The sequence below is a fragment of the Xyrauchen texanus genome, chromosome 15 (assembly GCF_025860055.1).
Source record: "Xyrauchen texanus isolate HMW12.3.18 chromosome 15, RBS_HiC_50CHRs, whole genome shotgun sequence".
NCBI lineage: Eukaryota > Metazoa > Chordata > Actinopteri > Cypriniformes > Catostomidae > Xyrauchen > Xyrauchen texanus.
Window position 1 is genome coordinate 11,513,242 of NC_068290.1, and position 22,915 is coordinate 11,536,156.

At 40.8% G+C, this 22,915-nt stretch overlaps 1 protein-coding gene across 1 annotated transcript in view; it reads left to right on the forward strand.

Annotated features, from left to right (window-relative positions):
- Positions 1-3,381, forward strand: part of LOC127656335 (R-spondin-2-like) — a 73,072-nt gene extending 69,691 nt beyond the window's left edge. The window contains exon 5 of the mRNA XM_052144615.1: positions 2,071-3,381. Coding sequence (XP_052000575.1) covers positions 2,071-2,192 — 122 coding nt within the window. The 3' untranslated portion in view covers positions 2,193-3,381. The remainder of the gene's footprint in view (positions 1-2,070) is intronic.
- Positions 3,382-22,915: the final 19,534 nt, after the last annotated feature.

A 22,915-nucleotide genomic window follows, 5' to 3' on the forward strand; every position in this document is an offset into this window, starting at 1 on the left:
ACCAAAAGCGAGCAAAGGCAGCCATTCTTGTTTTCTCAGGGTTGTTTCCACTTAAGAAAATAATTTTCTAAGAATGCACATTGTGGAATGGCAATCGGGCAGCTGTGTGAACGCCAAGAGCTGGGACTGTGTGTGAGAGAGAGGCCCACATGAGATAAAGTCACCACACATTATGCAGCCTTGCCTCATTTTGTGCCGCTAAATGGCCTGAACAAGTGCAGTAATAAGACTTTGAGTCAGGCCTTGAAACACAACTATAGAAAGATAATTTTCTGCAGCTTGTATTTGAACCATAGCATAGCTAGTGGAGAATGTGTGCCAGATCGGGATCGAGATACCACCCCAGAATCCAAGTCCGATTTTCCCAGCTGACAAATTTCCTGCCTCTGTCACACTTTCTCCCCTCAAACTTTCACACACACACACACACACACACACACACACACACACACACACACACACACACACACACACACACACACACACACACACACTCACACTCACACTCACACTCTGAATCATACACACCTCGTTATCTTATTTGCCACTGTTGGAAACAAGCCGTCCTTCATTGTGTGTGATATGCCACACAGATTTCCATGGGCCAGTCTTTTTCCAGAATGCTTTGCTTGGTATTGTGACACCTGGGTTACATTAATTCTGGTCTGGGGTCTGGGGGGCCTTGCTGAGAAGTGAATGAGTGTTATGCACTTTGCTCCACTGTTTTTTAAGCTTGTGTGCGAGCGGGGAAAAAGTGGGTGAGGAGAGGTTCATTTGGTTTGGGGTTCTGCTGTCTTTAAATCATAAAATATTATTCACAGGCAGCTGAAAGTCTCACGTGGTACACTGTAAAACGAGGTATCTATTTCTATTTAATCTTGCCTAAAAAATTGTTTTGTGGTGTAACCCAGGGCTGTACACTTCATTAGGTGTTAGCACTGGTGCTGGTAAACTAAAAAAAATGATTAGTGGTTATTATGGCGTAGTGGGCTATGAAGGTTGCTGGTTCGATCCCCACGGCCACCACCATTGTGTCCTTGAGCAAGGCACTTAACTCCAGGTTGCTCCGGGGGAATTATCCCTGTAATAAGTGCACTGTAAGTCACTTTGGATAAAAGCATCTGCCAAATGCATAAATGTATATGTATTAGCACATATTAATATTTTATTAGCACACAGAAGTGTATGGTAAAAATGTTCATATTATTTCATATAATTTATTTGTATTATTTTTACATCAACTTTTTTAATTTTTCATAATTTACTACTACAGTGACTGTGTTATTTATTTATTTATTTTACTTTTTATAAATTTTAAATTAATATCTTCAGATTCAGTGCCATGAATTTGCAAACTTTGGCAAATCCAGTTCTTCATTTTTATTTAATTTCTATTCATTTTTTTTGGTAAATTTTTGTGCACACATTTTTATCAGCTTGATAATATCCATTTCACTGATAAAAATGTGTTCACAAAAATTGACAAAAAACATCAACAACAACAAAAAATGCTTAGAGCAGCTAGTCAATCAGAATTATATCCTTATCGCAGAATTGTGTATTAAAACTGGTGGTCGCATGTCATATTTCTGGACAGCCCTTGTGTAACCAAATGTAGTCAGGTTGATTCAGTAATATTAAAGCTGAAATGTGTAACTTTTCTGATGTTGAAACGCTTTCTCCGGTCCCATATGCAGAGACAACTATAAGTAAGCCATTGGTAGGTTGATTTCCTCGAAAACTGTAAACACTGTCTCTGTGGTGCTATAAACATTTTGTTCTATTTGTTTGAGCGGCCTAACTGTTAAAACACAGCAACATTGACTCAACCAATGGCGTGAGTTTGGGGCGGGACTCTGTTTGTTCGATCAAGGGTAGACGGAGGGAGCATTCGGGAAACTGTTTGAAAACAATGTTGCAATTTTGTTGGTGGCGCTAGTAGTGGTGCAGATATTGCATACTTCAGCTTTAGATCATATCTGTGATGAATAAAACCAGTTAATTGTTTAAGGTTACCTGGCAATTTTTTTTTATAGTGTATGTTAATGTGTTTTTTTTCTTTGTCTATAGGAGGTTCGGGGAAGGGGCACCGAACTAAAGAGCAGAAGAAGAAGTCCAACAAGCAGAGGCTGCACTTCCGGGCCCAGAACCAGCACAGTGACCACCTGGCCTCGGTCCGGGCTGGCCAGTAAAAAAAACTTTTCGATGGAACAAAGACCACGAAGCTGCTAACCGATGCTCTCCATAAACCTACCCTGATGAAAATACACACACCCAAACAGTGTTATTCACACTCATGTGGTTACACTCCTCTCACACTGTCTCTCCATGCCTCCTGCTGCTTCCCTCGCCAGTGACACGTCCCGCGACCCATGACCCCACTGTGACATCATGGAACACTATAGCAGCTGTTCATATAGCTCACATCTCATCCCATATAAAGAGGAAGAAGAGAGTCAATTGAGCTGGAAGCACACTAAAGAAAGACCGGGCGTGGAGATCGGAAGGTGTAGAATGAGCACAGCGCTACGAAAGGAGATAAAAGACATGGACTGAAAGGAGAAGAAGAGACTAGAGAGCTAATACAGGGGATAATCAAACTGTTATAGCCCCAAGAAACAAGAAAGAAAGACTTATCTGTATTTATGTAAAATCATTCCATTCCCCTCCCTAAAAGGCTGAGTGCATCATGTATAGCCTATTTGGTCAAATAGGTACTTTGTTTTTAATAGAAATGTTACAGAAACAATGCATAGTTGCAAATTAATTATTCACTGCACAAAATGTTTACGTCCAGACCGCTTTATGCTTTAACTGTATATTGTGGATAAGAATCTTAGTTGTTCAACTAGCATGGCCACAAACTCATGTGTACATAGTTGGTAAGTTTATCTAATATCGGTAACATTGATGATTAATAAAAAAACATTACGGTATTTTCAGTATTGACACCTTCAGCGTTTAAATGTGTAAGAAAAGGTTTATAATACCAGCTAGAGTTGAAATAATAAGATAAAAAAAAAGCTTATTATTGTAAGAAGATAATAAGAACAAAAAAGCTAAATAGATAAGCATAGCCTCCACATAGCTATTACATTTATATGGTATAAAATTGATTTATTTATTAATTTGTATTATTATAATTATTATTATTTTGATTATGTTTGGTGAAAATTATGTCTTTGTACCTGATACTCCTCAGTGCTAAAGTATTCTGCAAACCACTTATAACAAATCAAATATCTCCAAAAGTGGAAACTGATTGTCTGATTTGCTGGTAAATGTTCCTCATTGTGTAAACTTGGTTTAAGCATCCTGTATTATGTTGATTACAGATCCTGCAGCAGCTGAAGTATATTGTCAACTGATTGATAATGTGTATATTGTGTGCTATTAAAACGCAGTTCATGTTGCAGTTCGTGCCATTGTATATTTTTTTTAATTATGCCAACATCCCATCCAACTCAAACGACTCAAGTCCTAAGTCCCAAGTCCCAGCACTATTATGTAATGTTTGTCATTTCACAGAGCACCAACAGATACGCCCAATTGGCAACAGAGAATAGGGCCCTTAATAGGTTGAAATAGCATCATCCTGTCCACTGCTACAGTATTAACACATTCTTCAAATGTCTATTCAGTCTCAACATCAGACAGAAAAGGAATAAACATTTTCTCTTCAGGTAGGTTCTGCCAAAATGGTTTAATTCGAGTCACGGCCAATTAACCTTGCGCTGTACACTGTATAATCATTGCCTCTAAAAAAAAAATGGGCCTAATCTGTCAAACAGATTTCATTCATGTATGGGGAGTCAGCAGCTTTTCAGCCATTAAAAAAAAGAGAGCAAAACAGTTAGATGTAATTGTATAAATATGTAACTCTATAAATATGTAGTCTAGGGGTGTTGGATGAATCATGTATCACGTTTTACAGACCTTAGACATTTTTGCAAATGCCTGAAAGAGAAGATTACAATTCAGTTTAAACTTTAAAGAATGACAGCACCAACATTGTCTCAAGACAGCTCGGAAATGGTGCAAGAAATAAGAAAAAGTGAGATATTTACAACTTAGCTCTTACGACATTTATTCCCACAGAGACCAAGCTATCAACAAAAAGAATTCCAATTGACACAATACAGGCACCGAATTTTACTTAGCCCCTTATCCAACACTTTGGCTATGTTCACAAATGGTGTTTCCATTTTCGAAATTCTCTCCATCAACGCTGCCATTTGCAAGCATTTTCCAAAAGTTTCTGGTCCAAACAGAAACTTATGAACACTCTTAATCCCTTTAATGTGCATGTGAAAAATTGCTGTTCCATGTACGATCTGAAATGCAATTGTCTTCGTGTTCCATCGCTGAACAGCAATTCAGAGTAAACTTCCCATCATCTTTGAAGGAATACAGTGTGAATGCAAGGTTCCAGAGACAAATATGTGGTTTCAATTGAAAACATTTCAGTGTGGATGTGACCTTTATTTTAAGAAATGAAACATCTGTGAACAAACATGGTTACTCATTTCATATAAATGTATGCAATACAAATGAATGATGTATGGAAATAGCCTGTAATATGCTTTATGTTTAAGTTTGAGTTAGGGGTTGATCACAGATCATCAGATTGGGCTTCATTCACTAACTGTGCATACGCACATATATATGCGTGAAATCTGTGTATGAATGTTTTCACAAAAAAATCATGATTCTTCAATCATTTTCGTACTAAACTTTATTCTATCTTATGAAAATATTTAGAAAATTCTAAAGTCCTTATAAACATGGAATATGCTAACCTAGATGAATGAAATTATACACAGACTATATGGTTGTTGTTCTCCATCTGGTTCGCTCGTTTGAGTTAGTTTTACATAGTAATATATTACTATGTAAAACTAACTCAAACGAGCAAACCAGATGGAGAACAACAACCATTTAAGTGTTATGTGGAATAAAAATGAATTTCATGCTCAACTTGAACAGTTTTTGGCTGTCATAACAACCCAAAGTAGTTAATGATATCATCTCGGAAAATAGCTTCATGTCATCTACTCAGATGAGGCATTGTCAAAAAAAAAAAAAAAGAAATAAAAAGAAATAGGCATCTCAACTCTGTGAAGGATCGGCTCTATGGATTCACATATTTTTTGACAACTTCTACAAATGTAATACTTTACCTGCTAAGAATAAACACTGATGTGGATGTAAACAGTGTAGACCGGAAATTGAAAACAGTTGGCCTGGAACACTTCTGTGTTCAGGAAAAAGGTGGATACAGCCCTGAAAAGTTTCGTCAGATGGCAGATAATGCACTGGAAGTTTCTTTCCTTCATGGCAGTGCTCAAAGTGCGCAATTCGTATCACAGGACCGGCAGCGATTGTAACTTTTACAAGATGCCAGTGCGGTGTCCTGTTTGTGTGTCACATATTCCCTGTTGTCTTTTTTTTTTTGTGCTTTTATGTTGAAATTCTTGTTTAGTTTCCTGTGTTAGTTTTGTAGTCCTTGTAGTTTTATTCCTTGATTGATTCTCCCTGATTGTTTCTCATTCCCTGATTGTTTCCCCAGGTGTTCCTTCTTTTCCCTTGTATTTTTAAGCCCTTGTTTCCCCACAGTTAGTTTGTCAGTTTTTGCATGTATTGTCATGTTCTATGCCTGGTTTCCTGCGTTTTGTTATACTTTGTTCATCTTTTGTATCCATTAAAGCTGCACTTAGATCCTCATTCTTTGCTTGCCTCGTCACATTGTGAAACGATCAGAAGAAGGTAAGAACCACTAAGGATTTCTTCCCACGTCAAGCACTGCCATATTGACCACACGCATACCCTGGTTTAGTGGATGATAATCGCGTTTCACACATACAGTCTTTTCCAGAAAATTACCAACAATTTTCAGTGTAGAGGTCAAATGCCTTTTGAAAATACTGGTAAATTTTGCTCTGGCAATTTCCCTTAATGCAAAGTTGTATCATTACCTCTAAATTTCCTTTTTGATGGTAGCCTATGTGTGAACAAATGGTTCATTTACCAGTAAAGGCATGCGTGAAATACAACAACATGTTTTTGTAGAATATCTGAGCTGCAATTTTAAATAAAATTAATGAAAGTAGATAGTGACAAAGTACGGAAGAGGATTAGGGCCAAGCAATAATAAAAAAATAAAACCATCTCGAGATTAAAGTCATTATAATGCGAGATTAAATTCGTTAAATTTCGAGAAAAGTCGAAATACAATCTTGAGAATAAACTCATTAAATATCGAGAATAAAGTCATTATAATGCGAGATTAAACTTAACGAGTTTTTTCTCGAAACACAACGACTTTATTCTCGATATTTAATGAGTTTATTCTCAAGATTGTATTTCGACTTTTTTCTCGAAATTTAACGAGTTTAATCTCGCATTATAATGACATTAATCTCGAGATGGTTTTATTTTTTTATTATTGCTTGGCCCTAATCCTCTTCCGTAACAAAGGGCTCTCAATCTCCAAAAAGGACAAATAAGTACAATAAAAGTATCATTAAAGAGGTTAGTATGACTTGTACAAACTCTTTAGCATGAACATGAAAGGTGTGATCTCTTAAATTACTGTATAGTGTTTAATATTATGTATTATCCAATCATGTTGAAATGCCTGGAAATAGCTACTGCTGAATATGAGAGAAAAAATGGTACCAGCCTTTTAAGAACTTCACAATTTTAGTCCATCTTTGAAGCAGGAATGGGGTCCATAAACTCTTCATGTAGTCAATGTATGTGTAAACTTACTAACTGTATTTAAACACCCATCTGCTGTGGGTTACAAGTTAATGAACTGTTCACAGATGTCACATAGGGGGCCATACCAACACCACACCAATCTGGAAACTGACAGCCAAGATAGCAGCATACTGAAGTGGATTCATTAAAAGGAAGACCACCAACAGTTATAAAACAATTTTCACTGCATACAAATCTGCATCTGTGTTGTTTTTGTTGTTGTGCAACATTACAGAATGAATTCTCCATCTTTCAATGTCTCTCTTAAAGGAATAGTTCACCCAAAAAGAACCAATGAGGTTGCGATATGACGTTTTGTCATGAGGCATGCAAGAACCAATGAGTCTTGATGTTATTGACATAGCCGCCATATTGGATTTCAGTGCCGTTTACAGAATTCATTAATAATTTTATTGGATATGAAAGTGAATAATGACCTATATGCCTTCATAAGACTTGAAGGAACATGAAGCATGAATCGCATGGACTACTTTGACATTTTGGTTGGTCTATGAAGCATTATAGTAGGTTGCTATCTACTGGCATCGTAATAAATTCAACCAATGGGAAATTATTCAAATTAGGGCTGTCAATCGATTAAATTGATTGAATTATTGAAATGGTATGCCAACGAATTAATTTAATTAATCACATATTTAAATATTGCTGCGATATGCTGAGAAAGACCCTCAAATAACAATAATTCAACATAAAATTATTAAATAATGATATATAAAATATAGATATTATAAAAAATTATAATTCAGATAATTAAAATGCAATACATTATTGTGATAGACAAGTAAAGCATTGATAAGACAAAACAAAAATTGACTTAAGAATCCTATATATTGTTTATTTCTAAATTATTGAAAATGAGCCTCTCATTAGTCTAGAGTTCACAGCCTTTTTTTTCAATTGAATTGGTCAATCTGTCGAAGGTTGACTTATTGTAAGGGCTTTTCAAAGGACACGTCAATGTACAGCTGCGTTAGACGGATGCATTTGCATCATAAACACACATGGTTAATTTATTTTTCACATAATTAAATCGAAAGCCCTAAATAAAAAAAAATATATTTTCTGTTCCACAGAAGAAAGAAAGTCAAATGGGTTTGGAACAACATTATGTCAGACTTTTCATTTTTGGGTGAACCATTCCTTTAAACACAGTGTTAGAAATAAAGACCGGACATACAATAATGTTGGCTATGGTATACCATGTCTGTACACGCATCAAAAGTTTGTGTTGCCCATTTCCTCTTGTCATCTTGCAATTCTCTTTTCATCATAAAACCACTTCAGTAAACTATGCGGCAGCTTAAATGCAGAGAATCATACTGAGGATGCCTGTATTTTCCTTGTGTGTCTATTTGCTTGTGGCATGAGGTTCTGGTCTAGTTGAGTCTATGGCTTCCTTTTAATCTAATGGAGTGCATTTTCATTATCTTCATTTGGTTCTATTATTAAGGCATGCTTCAACAAGTGAACAAGTGCAACCACAAACAGGAAATGCAGTTGAGGCCTGTGTGCTAGTGGTCATTCTGTGCTTTACGATTTCCTTCACATCATTTCTGTCATGTATAGACCGTTTGCTGCCTGAATGACACATTTGTTCCAAAGCAGATGGCGGAGATGGAAGTTATGACATTGCCGGATTAATAACTTCGCCTGGGACAATAAATGTTGAAATAATTTGCTGTTTTCAATAACTGTGTAATGGGGCATTAGGTGCCCACTGAGGCAAAGGAAATCTGGGATCATTAGCCCTAAAAATGACTTTTTTGGCAAGAGTTCTGAGAAAGAGCATGGACAAAATCTCATGTAGAGTCGCTGTACTTTTGGGAAATTTGTGCTCATAGTGACAACGTTTGAATTAACACACACATATGGAAAAATCTATCAAGAAAGGTTTGTGTGACTTCAGAGTGATACAAGAGTAGAAGGAAAGCTGACTTTTCATATCTGAATGACTGTTGAATTACTATTTATCCACAAATATTCGTCATTATTCAGAAATATCAGACTGATTGGTGGCTTGATTGACCAATCAGAATCGATTGCCCTGGGAGCCGTGTAATAAAAATATGTAATATGTCAAATATAACTTTGTCAAGAACAAATATCGAAATATCCAGATTAATTGCTCTTAAATTAGAAGTACAAAAAATAGCATACCCCTGAAATACTTGCTTAAACAAAGACAGTTTTTTGTTTGTTTTGCCATATATTTGATACTGTTCAAAAGTATCAAAGTTGTCTACTTGTTCCATTGGCAGATATTTGTTTTGCTTGTTTTAAGCTTAAACCTAAATGTATTATTTTAAAGGAATTGTTCACCCTAAAATGAAAATTCTCTCGTTCACTTACCCTGATCCCAGATGTGTAGGACTGTCTGTCTTCAGCAGACAACAAATTAAGATTTTTAGGTGAAGTAAGAGCTCTGTCAGGTCCTTATTATGAAAGTACACAGGCCAGCACTTTGACGGACCAAAAGTAATATTTAGGCAGTTTAAAAGTAATCCACATGACTCCATTTAATCAATGAATGTATTCTGAACAAATTGACACGTTTGTGTAATTAAATGTTATTCACTTTTAAAAAGTGCTTCTTGCAAGCAGCTGATGCAAAGCGTGAAGTGAGAGCATCGGCGAGTTCACGAGAGAATTTGGAAGCGGTGCTTATTTACAAAAGAAGAATGAAATTCACACAAGAGTTTGGCCATTTCAAACAGTATCAGAGCCCTGGATAGAAGTGCCAATTTAAAGTTAAAAACATTTTAATTACCGACTTGTTTATTACATAAACCTATTGATTTGCTTCAGAAGACATTCATTAATCGACTGGAGTCACATGGATTACTTTTATGCTGCCTAAATGTGACTTTTGGACCGTCAAAGTGCTGGCACCCGTGTGCTTGCATTATTAGGACCTGAGAGAGCTCTATCTTCTAATTGTAATTTTTGGGTGAACTATTCCTTTAATTCTTGTTATGAACTATTCCTTTAATTCTTGTTTTCTATCTATCCATCCACCCACCCATCCATCCATAGTCTCAGACTAACCCTAATTGGCAATTATGCATTTGTTTAATGGCTTCTTACTAATGATCCAGTGCAATGGTGTGAATGGGACCCATTGAGTTTAGTACCCATTTGGGTGGGTGATGTCATTTCTACATTCTACAATATTAATTTCAGGAAATGATGTAGATTTTAAGTGTTTTTATAGGTGACATTGTGTTCAGTCAATAATGTTTTGTTTTTTTAGCATAGAAGATAAAGTGCATTACTAAGTCTACTTTGTGGTTTTCATGCAACTCCATCTTCATCCATAAGGATTAGGTCATTGTGGTATTTTAATGCATTACAGGGGATTAACATCATTTTAGAGAACTGCTTTTATGCATCTACCAATGTAAAGGCCTAGTTCTCCTAAAGTTTAGTTACAGACTTGAAGCCAGAAGGATGTACTATATTATTTACAGCCTAATTTTTGAGCCAGGTCATCTTGGTTTCAACATGGCAGGTGCCACGGTGGATATGGACTCTATATTATTCCCAGTGGAGCAAGAATTCTTGGCAGTGCTGATGTGAGGTTTCAGACAATAGGTGGCATTGGTTCTTTCCATTCTAGACGCTCTCTTCAAGTCAATGTAAATCCCGTCCACAACTTATTTTTACTCTTGTCATTTTAGGGTGAACTATCGCATTATTAAAGTAAATTGGGTCACTTTCGATTTCATGTTAACTTTAATTATCATTAATAACATCTTTTCCATTTCCATAGCTCGTTCCATTGCTAGTGAGCACTGCTTTACCTACGGCACCACCAGACTAAGCCAGCTGTTTTATTTCACTAAGACAACCACACAAGACCTCATATCTTCCCTTGAGGGCTTGAGGTCTCGTAATCACGTAAGAGGTCAAAGCCCCGAGTCGACCACAGCATCACCACCTTCCTCCGGACTCTAGTTCAGGTCTTACTAGAAGGATCTTTAACATATGTTCTTTATCAGTGCCGCTGAGTACAGTTACATATATTTAAAAGACATTAGCTGGAGCACTGAGCTCCCTTTATGGGCAGACAGCAGTATATGGAGACAAAAGTCACTTTTGGCCAAGCTTCCATGCCTGTTGCCGTGGACAAAATTAAACCCTCCATGATTGTACGTTCTCATTTATGTGTGGCAACAACTCTCCATTTATTGAATTTTATTGGGGTCTAGTAGCCACATTAGCCGGTGGTTTCAAGCGAGGATTAATCCAAAATAGCCCTTATTAAACCATAATAAAAGTGTGGTGCATATAGAATTACCAGCAAGGGCCCAAATGGGCAATATCTATCCTGTAGCTGATACAAATATCTCTGAGGAGTAAGAGATATTGTTTTGCTTTGGTCAAAAGGGAGCTTTGATTAAAAGACTTAAGGTGCATAACAATTCAAATGTGTGATATGTGCTGCAAGGGTTTTATGGAGGTGAAGCGATGTGCAGGAAGTTTAGCAGCTGGAGGGGTAAAAAAATACAGTATTTATCCCTCATAGAAGTTCTTTGAGGTGGGCAGGTCAACGCCTAAATAACACCTTCCTCACGCTCTCACACTTTTAGGTGGTGTCGGACAAAAATCACCCTTGACTGCAGATTACAATAAGAAGAACAAAGTGCAGCATGCCTACAGTTTAAAAGTATGCCTGTTTTATTGGTTGTGTGATTGACAAGATTCTTGTGAAGTACAGTAAGAGGCTTCTGGTCTGAATTTAGACACTTTGTGCTGCAGTCTACAGTCTCTGTTGTTTTCACACTTTTCTGGTGCCATAACACCCACAGTTTCAGTCTAACAGCCACCTCCATCTCGGCTAGGCAACTTTGTACCTAGTACAATGTTTGTACTTTGTACCTAAATGATGCATGGAATGATTTCTCTGTTCCCCACATTTGAATACAATCATGTTATTGGTTAATATAAAATAACCTACCTATTGCAACACTTTTCATCATTCCCAAATGAAATGTGTTTTTACAGTTTGTAACACTCTGTCTGTGTTTGCTACAGTACATATAATTTCAATGCTTGATCCTATATTGGCTTCTTTAAGAACCATTTGTTGCTTGTTGGTGAAGCCAAAATAAATAAAATAGCTCACCATATTGTTCCTGAAATGTCAGTTACTCGATAATTAATTATACTGTAGTACATGTGGCCTTATGCCTATAGGTCTACTGATATTCAGTACAAAGCACTTTTGCATGTGTGAGAGCTTGTGTGTGTGTGTGTGTGTGTGTGTGTGTGTCTGTGTGTGTTTGTGAGCGAGAGTGTGTGTGTGTGTGCGTGTGTGTGAGCGTGTATTTACCACTATCCCCATAAGGATAGTAAAACCCAAAGTTGTGGGGACATTTCATCGGTCCCCATGAGGAAAACATCTTATAAATCATACTAAATTATGTTTTTTGAAAATGTAAAAATGCAGAAAGTTTTCTGTGAGGGTTATAGTTAGGGGTAGTGTTAGGGTTTAATTTAGGGGATTGACTACATTTACAATTACATACATTTCTTACCTAAAGAAGAATCTTTAGGCAAGTCTTTCTCAATATTGAATTGTAAATTGCCCAAAATATTTACTTACATTTATGTTGTTCCAAACCTGTAACTTTTTATCTTTCATCGAATACAAAAAAAAAAGTGCATTTTTGAAGAATAGCTTTGGATAAATGTGTCAGCTGTATGGCAAATGGAGGATAGGTGTGGAAATACACAAACTGACAGAAACCGTGACACCAGTATGATTCATCTAAATGAGGCAGAATGGAACTGTTTTATCTCTTTGGTGAATCATAGATTCTGGACAATTATAGTACGAATAAACTTTATCATTGTTGCATGCCCCTTAAGAAATGTCAAAAACGTCATTCAGCCTTAGGGTTTTTATGTAGCTGACTAAAATAGAAAATCTGAGTCCAGGTGAGGTTATTCGGAGACATGATCTGTCTGCCCTTCATCTCCGTATTACATACTCATTACCCTCTCCTCTCATCAGCATGTCTGAAGCAAAGACAGGCAGTTTGTTAGAGTGGAACACCAATTGCACGCTGAATACATGCTATCACTGGCCTCTAAATTAATGGCTAGTGTTCAGCGCAAGCCTTTAATTCAAGACATTTTACTACAGTATGTGTTTAGCCTTTAACCTTTTCACAAAATGTGTGCATGCTTTGCGCAACCTCCCATGCATCTTCTGTGTGTTTGTTGTCTGCGTATTTGTCTACCAGCTTCAGTCAATACAAGACATCATTTTTTCTTCTTTTTTTCCATTGTTAAGTGAACTAGATTTCAGATTTTCTTAAGAAAATATTAGTGGTGTTAGCATGTTAACAATTTGCTGCTATGATGCTAGCGTGTGGTGGGTTGTTGCCAGGGTGTTGCTATTTGTTTGCTTTGGTGGTCTGTGTGTTTTATTAGCACACAACTTAATGGTTGCTAGTGTGTTCTTTGGTGCGTTAATATGCATTTTCTAGTGGGTTCTGGGTGGTTCCATACTAGCAAAATTGTGCACTCCTTAGGCAGACTTCTGAACAAATATGTTTTTGGCAAAAAAAAAAAAACAACTAAAAAAAGAAAACTCTGTTTTACATTTCCTAACATCATTATTTTCCAAAGTATGCAGTACTAGTGAGAATATTCAATAGTCTGAGAAAAACGTTTAGTTTACGAAAATGGAGAGAAATGCTGTTCCAATGTGGATGAGAGGCGTAAAACATGGCTAGGTCTTGTGGATTGTTTTTATATCTTGATCACCTTGAAAACCTCCTCTGACCGGAAGAAAATTGTACTCGCGTTTAGCACCACACAGTAGATATATCATCTTGGAACTGTCGCAATATGTGTAATAAATGTAATATTAATATACTGTATATTTGAAAACTTTTAGTCACAGTCAGGTAATTTTCCTGAGATCAGGTTGTAAATAAGCAATAGTAATAGTGATGCTTGCCTTAACACTATATAAACACAGTCAACATCCTCTCTTTCAAGAAAAAAGAAAAGCAATAAGAACAGACAATATTTAAGAACATGGTACATTTTCACAGAGTTCACAAATCCCTGTTCCACTACTACTACATTAATTGCTGGCTGGATACATTGTGAAAGCTAAAGTAAACCACATGGCCCCCTCCCCTTCTATCTCTTTGTGGTATGAGCTCCTCTCCAATGGGTGGTACACAGTGGGTATGCGTCTAGTCGCAAGGAATGGCATGAAGCTGAGATCTACCATGCTGCTTAAAGAGACTGTTTTCTGGGGATGGCCCAACACTCGGGGGCCTCCCTGTCTGAGCGGCTATGAGGCACCAGTCTCTGCAGGGGAGACTTAAGCTCCAATCAAAACAGGATTATATAGACCATAGTTTAAAAGAGAGTAGTGCCCACACAAAAAGACAGTTGCACTCAGGCAGATAACATGGTGAGGGAAGATTTCTCACACTGCACACTGAAGGATTTCAGGAAACAATTAGGCATTTTGAAGCAATACCTGGGTTGAATAAATCATTTGCCGAAACATGAAACTACTGTCATCATTGACCCAGTTTAAGATGTGTTTGGGCAATACAATCAGAAGATAGATGAGACACATCGCGATTTACATCTGGTTGTAATATGTGACTCTTTTGACCACTTGTGTTCAGATTTCAAGGGGAGAGTTTCTGATTTTATGATTACATACATTACACCAATCACTACTTAAGTGTATTAATGCATGATAATAAAGTGCAAAAAAAAAAAAGCATGAAAAACACAATTATACTAAGTTACACTTAGAGCAAAATTCTCAGTTATTTTAGTGTATGCTAAAATTTAGTTTAACTAAATTTAGTGTGACTAATTTTAGTGTAACTGTATTAACTGAAGTTTAAACTGTTGTTTGTGGTTAATTGACAGATGAGTGGGTGGTGTTTTTCTGCTGTCCATACGCATTAGAATGAATGAGCATTTACAAATTGAGCCTACTATGGTCACATGCATCCTTGACCACATTCAACTACCTCCGAGTTTGGCTGAAATGGACAAATCTCAAATCTCTGGACCCTGTTTTAGTCACGTTTCAAGCTGATTGCCCAAAATGCATCTTAATACCAATTCTAAACAGGGTCATATACTCATCCTCATCTTTCAAACCCATATGACTTTCTTGCTTTTATGGAACACAAAAGGAGAAATGTTTAATACTGTACTTGTAGCTCTTTTCATTCAATTACAATGAATGGGAACAGAAGCTTTCTAAATTCAAAAACGATGCAAAAGCACTGCAAATTTAATAAAAAGTCATAAAAATGGTCAATAAGATTTGCTATATTCCAAGGCTTCTGAAGACATAGCCTTTTGTCAGAAACAAACCAAAATGTAAGTCCCTTTTATTTCAGTTGCATGAAAAAAAAGCACAGAACTTCTGATTTCTATGGTAGAAAGAAAATAATTTGGGTTTGGAACGCCATGAGGATGATACAATTTTTGAGTGGACTATTCTTTTAAAGCTACAACAAATGTAAGGTCCATACAATGCAAGTGAATGGTGACAAGACCTTTGAAGCTCCAAAAATCAAATAAAGGCCTCATTAAAGTAATCCATAAGACCATAAGTAGTTTAATATATGTCTTCTGAAGCAATGCAATCACTTTGGTGAGAAACAGATCAATATTTCAATTCTTTTTTTACAATAAATCTCCATTTTCAGAAAGTGAAAGTGGATATTTATAGTAAAGAAAGGACTTAAATATTGATCTGTTTCTGACCCACACCTATTATATCACTTTTGAAGATATAGATTAAACCACAGAAGTCATTAGGATTACTATATGGTTCTGGTCACCATTCACTTGACCTACAGAGCTGAAATATTATCCTAAAATGAGGGTGAATAAAGATGAGAGAATTTTCATTTTTGGGTGAACTATACTTTTAACATTTAGACTGCTCAATGGAAACTTTTAAGCCATTATACAAAATTTGTGTTCATTCTTAATTCTATCCCTCATGAACTATATTCCTTAAGATAAGCATAACAACACTGAAGAAACACAAAGCATAACTTCCTGTGCCAACAAATGACGCACTGACACTTATGAAGCAAAGGTGCGGAAGGTCATTTGAGACTGCGGTAAAGCTAATTTTGTTAGTTAAACCAAATTCCACCAAAGTTCCATCCCAGTGGAACACTGCTGAATAAAACAACATTGTGACAGGACATGGGAACTCCGCCAACGCATCTGTAACACAGGAAGAAAATTCAATGGGAGCCTGCTGTAATTAGACTAATAAATGTTTTACCATGGATGTATTGGAAACAAAGCAGGGCTTATTGCAGCGTGCATGGCTTTCATTGTGAGGCTTTGTAAGCGAATGATGCCTTCTACTCCATGTCAAAGGGCTTTCTTAGTGTAGCAATGAAACAATTTAACGGGAGCTCAAGGGAAGAAAACGTTTTCTGCTACTAAGAAAGCAGCAAATGTGGAACTGCTTTGCTTGTTTTAAATTTGACGTATGTTAGAAAATTTGTATGATGATCTTGTTTAATTCAAGCCCATTTTTTACAACATTATAAATCCTTATTAAAGATATGAACAAGGCACTGAGGGAATGTCATTGGTAAAGCACATTGATGTGACAATGTTATGATAATTTGTGAAACATTAACAACATATGTGCGTAACTTCCATTAAAAACTTGCCTGCTGCTGTTACAGTGGCAGTGTAAATTGGCAGAGAAGGTTTTTGTTTTAATGTGTTACAGAAGAGTCTGGTTCATTATTGTATGGGACTGTTTAGGTCTCAACCACAGTCTATAACCTGTTTAGACCTGACTGGCCCTTTGTAAATGGCCCAGGGCCACCATATCACATTCCCCCAACCTTTATTAAATATGTGGTTATTCAAAGGGTGTTTAGGGAATAAAAGGGGCAGCGAGAGGGACAGGAACTCATACACCACTGGTTGCTGGCAGACCAAGGGCGAATTCCAATCGAAAGTGATCATCCCTTTGACCTACTCACCACGAAGGACAGAGCTCTTGATGTGGGCACTCTGAAGGGAGCATGACATTACAGATTAAATGTTGCCATCTCTAAATGTCATGTGACAGGGCCCTTTGTGAAATAAATTTACTTTATTACTTTGTTTGTAACGACCCTTCGAGTGGCCTCCCCTTCTCGAAGTGCCCTTAAAGGGTGCAAAAATACAGTTTGGAAATTAGCCCAAATCATTGCCACATGAATTGTGCTAACTTGAGAGTATTACACAGGTAGTAAGGCTGCGTTTGGGTTGTACCAACCCAGAGCAAATCAGATGATTAAATTGGAGTGCCAGACAGGTAACCCAATGTGTGCATTTGCAGGGAATACTTGTGCAGTGCACTTGGATAAATTATGGCCTCCATATGTTCATATCCAACCTCATACAGTACCTTACATTGCTCTGTAATTTGCACAGACAGTGTCCTGTGCTGGTTAATTAATCCTGTTCGACCAAACCAGAAACGACTACCTTTGGTCTCTGTGATTTTGATTGGGACAGTTATATTTAGCTAGTCTGGTGTGTGTTACTCTGAGGTGGTTGATTTGGAAGTAACTGTGAACCATGGCCTGCTAGGTTACTGACTGTCAAAGGCAAGCTGTAAAAATGTTTGTGAAGTGAAAATGCCCTCACAGTGCTTCACATCACCACCAAAAGGACTCTTCACTTAAGCACAAGCCATAATAAGAGACAAATGGGCAGATTTTCACTCATCAAAGACCTATGTGAGCTAAGCTAAAAATAAAATATATAGCCAAATATGCTACTTATTCATGATGCCGTAAATCCCTCTCAGATTGCCGGCTATTTTATTAGCAGTTTTTGCTAAGGCAAGCATTGCAATCAATCAGAATCTGAATAAGAATCAGACAGGAGCTTTCAGTGCACAACAATACAATACAGTAACAAGACATAGATAATAATAAAAAATAATTAAAAACTGAATAAAAAATAAACTTATATATATACATACACATATATACATATATACACACACACATACACACATGCATAGTGCAAATCTAACACAAATCTGTTATATACAGTGCAAGGCAATGCAATGGCAGACGAGGTTGGATGTGTTGGTTAATATATAAAAAAAACCTAAACTGTGTATTGCACATAATTATTGCTCAATGGGGCAATTTTAACTGTTCATGAGGTGGAAAAAACTGTTCCTGTGCCCGACGGTTCTGGTGCTCAAAGCTCTGAAGCGTCGGCCAGAAGGCAACAGTTCAAAAAGGTAGTGGGCAGGGTAAGTGGGGTCCAGAGTGATTTTTCCAGCCTTTTTCCTCATTCTGGAAGTGTATAGTTCTTGAAGGGAGGGCAGGGGGCAACCAGACTTACCATTATCTCGGATAAGGCCGATGGCAGTGGTGTCATCTGCAAACTTCAGGAGCCTGACAGAGGGGGTCCTTGGTGATGCAGTCAATGGTGTAGAGGGAGAAGAGTAGTAGGGAGAGCACATATCCCTAGGGGGAACCAGTGCTGACTGTACAGGAGCTGGCAGTGAATTTCCCCTGTCTCACAAGCTGCTGCCTGTCCATCAGAAAGCTGGTAATCCACTGACAGATAGACGTGGGAACAGAGAGCTGGTAATCCACTGACAGATAGACGTGGGAACAGAGAGCTGGTGTTGTTTAGTCTGGAGTATAGCTGGGAGGATGGTGTTGAAAGCCGAAATGAAGTCCAATAAAAGGATCCTTGCATATGTTACTGGTCTGTCCAGATGTTGCAGGATATGATGCAATCCCAAGTTAACTGCATCCTCCCGAGACCTGTTTGCTCAGTAAGCAAATTGAAGGGGATCTAGAAAGGGTACAATGATGTCCTTCAGGTGGGCCAACACCAGTCTTACAAATTATTTCATGACCACAGACGTCAGGGCGACAGGTCTGTAGTCATTAAGTCCTGTGATTATTGGTTTCTTTAGGACAGGAATGATGATTGAATGTTTAAAGCAGCATGGGACTTCACACTGCTCTAGTGATCTATTGAAGATCTGTGTGAAGATGGGGGCCAGCTGGTTAGCACAGGATCTAAGACACGCGGGTGAAACACCATCTGGGCCTGAAGCTTTCCTAGTCTTTTAGAACACATTCTACTGTTGGTCCACCACATGGTTGGGGTAGGAGTCCTGTAATCCTGTAACTTAAGTTGTTTAATGCCACTCCACACTGATGCAGGGTTGTTAGCTGAACTTGTTTTTCAGCTTCTCAGAGTACCTTCTTTTAGCCACTCTGATTTCCTTATTCAGTGTGTTCGTGGCCTGATTGTACCACCCCTGAAAGCATACTCTTTGGCTGCCTGAGAAGCTGCCTGAGATCTGCTGTAAACCACGGTTTGTCATTGTTGAATGTTAAATAAGTCCCAGTATGAATGCATTTATCCTCACAGAAATTGATATATGATGTAAAAGTATCTGTGAGCACGTCCAGTTCGGTGGCTGCAGACTCAAAAATCTCTCAATCCCTGCAATCAAAGCAGGCTTGTAGTTTTTGTACTTTACAGTCCTTAATATAGGCTTGGCTGATTTAAACTTCTGTATGTAGGTTGGAAGAAGATGAACCAGACATTGATCAGAGAGTCCCAAAGCTGCTCTAGGGACAGAGCAATATGCATCCTTTATTGTTATGTAGCAGTGATCCAGTATGTTCCTGTCTCTAGCTGGGCATGTAATGTGCTGTTTGTATTTGGGCAGTTCACGTATGAGATTTGCTTCAATACAATCCACAAGAATAATAATAACTGAGGCCGGATATTGTTGTTCCGTGTCTGTGATCTGATCTGCCAGCTGTTGGAGCGCGGCACTCACGCACACGTTTGGCGCGATATACACACTCCCCAGAATAAATGAGGAAAGGTTCTGCGCCGCGTAGAATGGCTTATAGTTAAAGAGCGCTTCCAAATTAGGGATTGTGAGAAATAAAAAACTGTACTGTCACGAACCCCGCTCCCTCGCTCCGCCCCCTCGAGCTCCCACGCTCGTTCCGCCCCCTCGAGCTCCCACGCTCGTTCCGCCCCCTCGAGCTTGCACGCTCTTTTTGCTCGCTCAAGCCCTCACGCCCACTTTGCTCCTACTCGCTCACATGCTCGTAGGCAATCTCCCTTCCTCGAGTTTCTCACGTGTTTCCAATCCCCCAGAACATTATGACCACCTGCACTCGTGTCATCTGCACTCCTGCACATTAGTTTCACCTGCACTCGTCTCATCACCTGTCATGGTTTACACCTGCACTCGCCCCTATATATATCACTACCCTTTCGTCTCACGGTTGTTGGTTATTGTATTTAGTTTCCCGTGTCTTTGCCCCCCGCTAGTCTCGTCTAGTTTTGACCTCCTCTCGTTCACCTCTTAGCTTGCCAGCTCCCCTTGTTCCCCTGTCTTTTGCTCCCACTAGTCTCGTCATTTTCCTCTCGATTCCCCGGCTTTCGAGCTCCCCTTGTTCCCCTGTCTTTTGCTCCCTCTAGTCCCGTCTCGCTGATTCTGATTACCCCGGCTTTGACCCACTATGCTCTTGTTGACCACTCTCTCCTGGATTTGCCCCTTTACCCTATCTTGATTCCCCGGCTTCGATTTAACGCTCACCCTGACCATTCTTCACTGGATTTGCCCCTTGATTGTACTTTTGCCTGCCTGCAATAAAACGCAGTTTGACTTACATTGTGACTGTCTCTTCTTGTGCGGGTTACAGAATAACCAACCATTACCGAAGACAGTCACAATGCCCCGCGCTGAGGATTCGCGCAGCTCACTAGAGCGGAGGTGCACGTCACATTCGGCGCGAGGAGCTACAGTTTGGAGGCAGGACCGAGCGCTCGCGGCCCAGGGGCAGCAGGTATGTTCTTTGTCTGATTTATGTCACCCTGTTTCACCTGTGTCTGCCCCTGAGCCCGTTGATGCTTTCCACGCATCCGCGAGCGCCGTATGCTCTCCATCCCCGGAGAGGTTTTATGGCTCATCGGACGCGAACCAAGGGTTTTCCGTGCAAGGCAGTGGTTATGTAACTCATAACCCCGTCCTTGACATTATGGAGCCAGCGGCCCGACTCTTGGGTTTGCGCCAGGGGAGCCAACCCTTGGAGGCTTATATTATGGATTTTTGTGCCCTGGCGTACCAGGTGAATTTTGATGAGGTGGCTCTGAAAGACATTTTTCAATTTGGACTGAATGAGCCAGCCTCATCATTCATGCCTGGTGGTCGCTGCTCTCTCAACCTGGCTCAGTTTATTGACCTCGCCCTACTGTACGCTGGTTCCTCGTTTACTGTGGGGGAGGCAGAAACTGAACCAGCGTTCCATACCACGGCCCCCGTCTTGAAGCCTACCACGGCCCCCGTCTTGAAGCCTACCACGGCCCCCGTCTTGAAGCCTGTCGCGGCCCCCGTCCCGAAGCCTGTCGCGGCCCTAGCCCCAAAGCCTGACACGGCCCCAGTCCCGAGGCCTGTCACGGCCCCAGTCCCGAAGCCTGACACGGCCCCAGTCCCGAAGCCTGACACGGCCCCAGTCCCGAAGCCTGACACGGCCCCAGTCCCGAGGCCTGTCACGGCCCCAGTCCCGAAGCCTGACACGACCCCAGTCCCGAGGCCTGGCATGGCCAGCGAGTCAACGCCCATGCCCGCTACGGCCAATGAGCCAGCGCCCATGCCCGCCACGGCCAACGAGCCAGCGCCCATGCCCGCCACGGCCAACGAGCCAGCGCCCATGCCCGCCACGGTCGGCGAGCCAGCGCCTGTAGCCTCAACCATCCCCATGGCCACGTCCCCTGTTGACCGAGGACGCAAGAGAAGGAAGAGGGCCCCTTCTCCCCAGTCTCGTCTTGTGCTCAAGACCGCAGAGGTTCCCTCAGAGTCTTCCACAGCTCTACCGACCTCTGCTCCGCCCCCAGAGTCTTCCACGGCTCTGCCGGGTTCTGCTCCGCCCCCAGAGTCTTCCACGGCTCTGCGGGTTCTGCTCGCCCCAGAGTCTTCCACGGCTCTGCCGGGTTCTGCTCCGCCCCCAGAGTCTTCCACGGCTCTGCCAGCTCTGCTCGCTCTCAGAGTCTTCCCGCTCTGCCAGCCTCTAGCCCCTCAGAGCCCTGCGCCTCCGCCTCTCGAGTCTCCCAAGGCTCCTCCTCCCAAGCCTCCCAGGGCTCCTCTCAAGCCTCCCAGGGCTCTTCCTCTCGAGCCTCCTAAGGCTCCTCCTCTCGAGCCTCCCAGAGCTCTACCTCCCAAGCCCCCAGGGTTCTGCCTTTCAAGTCTCTCGAGCCTCCCAGAGCGCCGCCTCTCAGGGCTTCTCCTCCCGAGTCTTTCAAGGCTCCTCCTCCCAAGCCTCCCAGGGCTCCTCTTCTCGAGCCTTCCAAGGCTCCTCCTCCCAAGCCTCCCAGGGCTCCTCCTCTCGAGCCTCTCAGGGCTTCTCCTCTCGAGTCTTTCAGGGCTCCCCCTCCCAAGCCTCTCAGGGCTTCTCCTCTCGAGTCTTTCAGGGCTCCACCCCTCAAGCCTCTCACGGCTTCGCCTCTCGAGTCTCTCAGGGCTCCTCCCCCCCTCGAGCCTCTCAGGGCTCCGTCCCTCGAGTCTTTCATGGCTCCACCCCTCAAGCCTCTCACGGCTTCGCCTCTCGAGTCTCTCAGGGCTCCTCCCCCTCTCAAGCCTCTCAGGGCTTCCCCTCTCGAGTCTCTCAGGGCTCCTCCTCCCCTCAAGCCTCTCAGGGCTTCTCCTCTCGAGTCTTTCAGGGCTCCACCCCCTTCCAAGCCTCTCAGGGCTTCGTCTCTCGAGTCTTCCAGGGCTCCTCCTCCTCCCGAGCCTCTCGGGGCTCCGTCTCTTGAGTCTTTCATGGCTCCCCCCTCGAGCCTCTCGAGCCTTCCAGCGCCCCACCTCTAGAGCCTCTCGAGTCTTCCACGACCTTTTTCCCTGAGCCTTTCACGGCTCTACTCCCAGAGACTCCAGAGCTTCCTAGGGCTCCGCCTCTCGAGCCTCCTACGGCTCTGCCTCCCGAGCCTCCCACGGCTCCACCTCCCGAGCCCCTCACGGCTCTGCTCCCAAAGACTCCAGAGCTTTCTATGGCTCCGCCTCTCGGGCCTCCTACGGCTCTACCCCCCGAGACTACAGAACCTG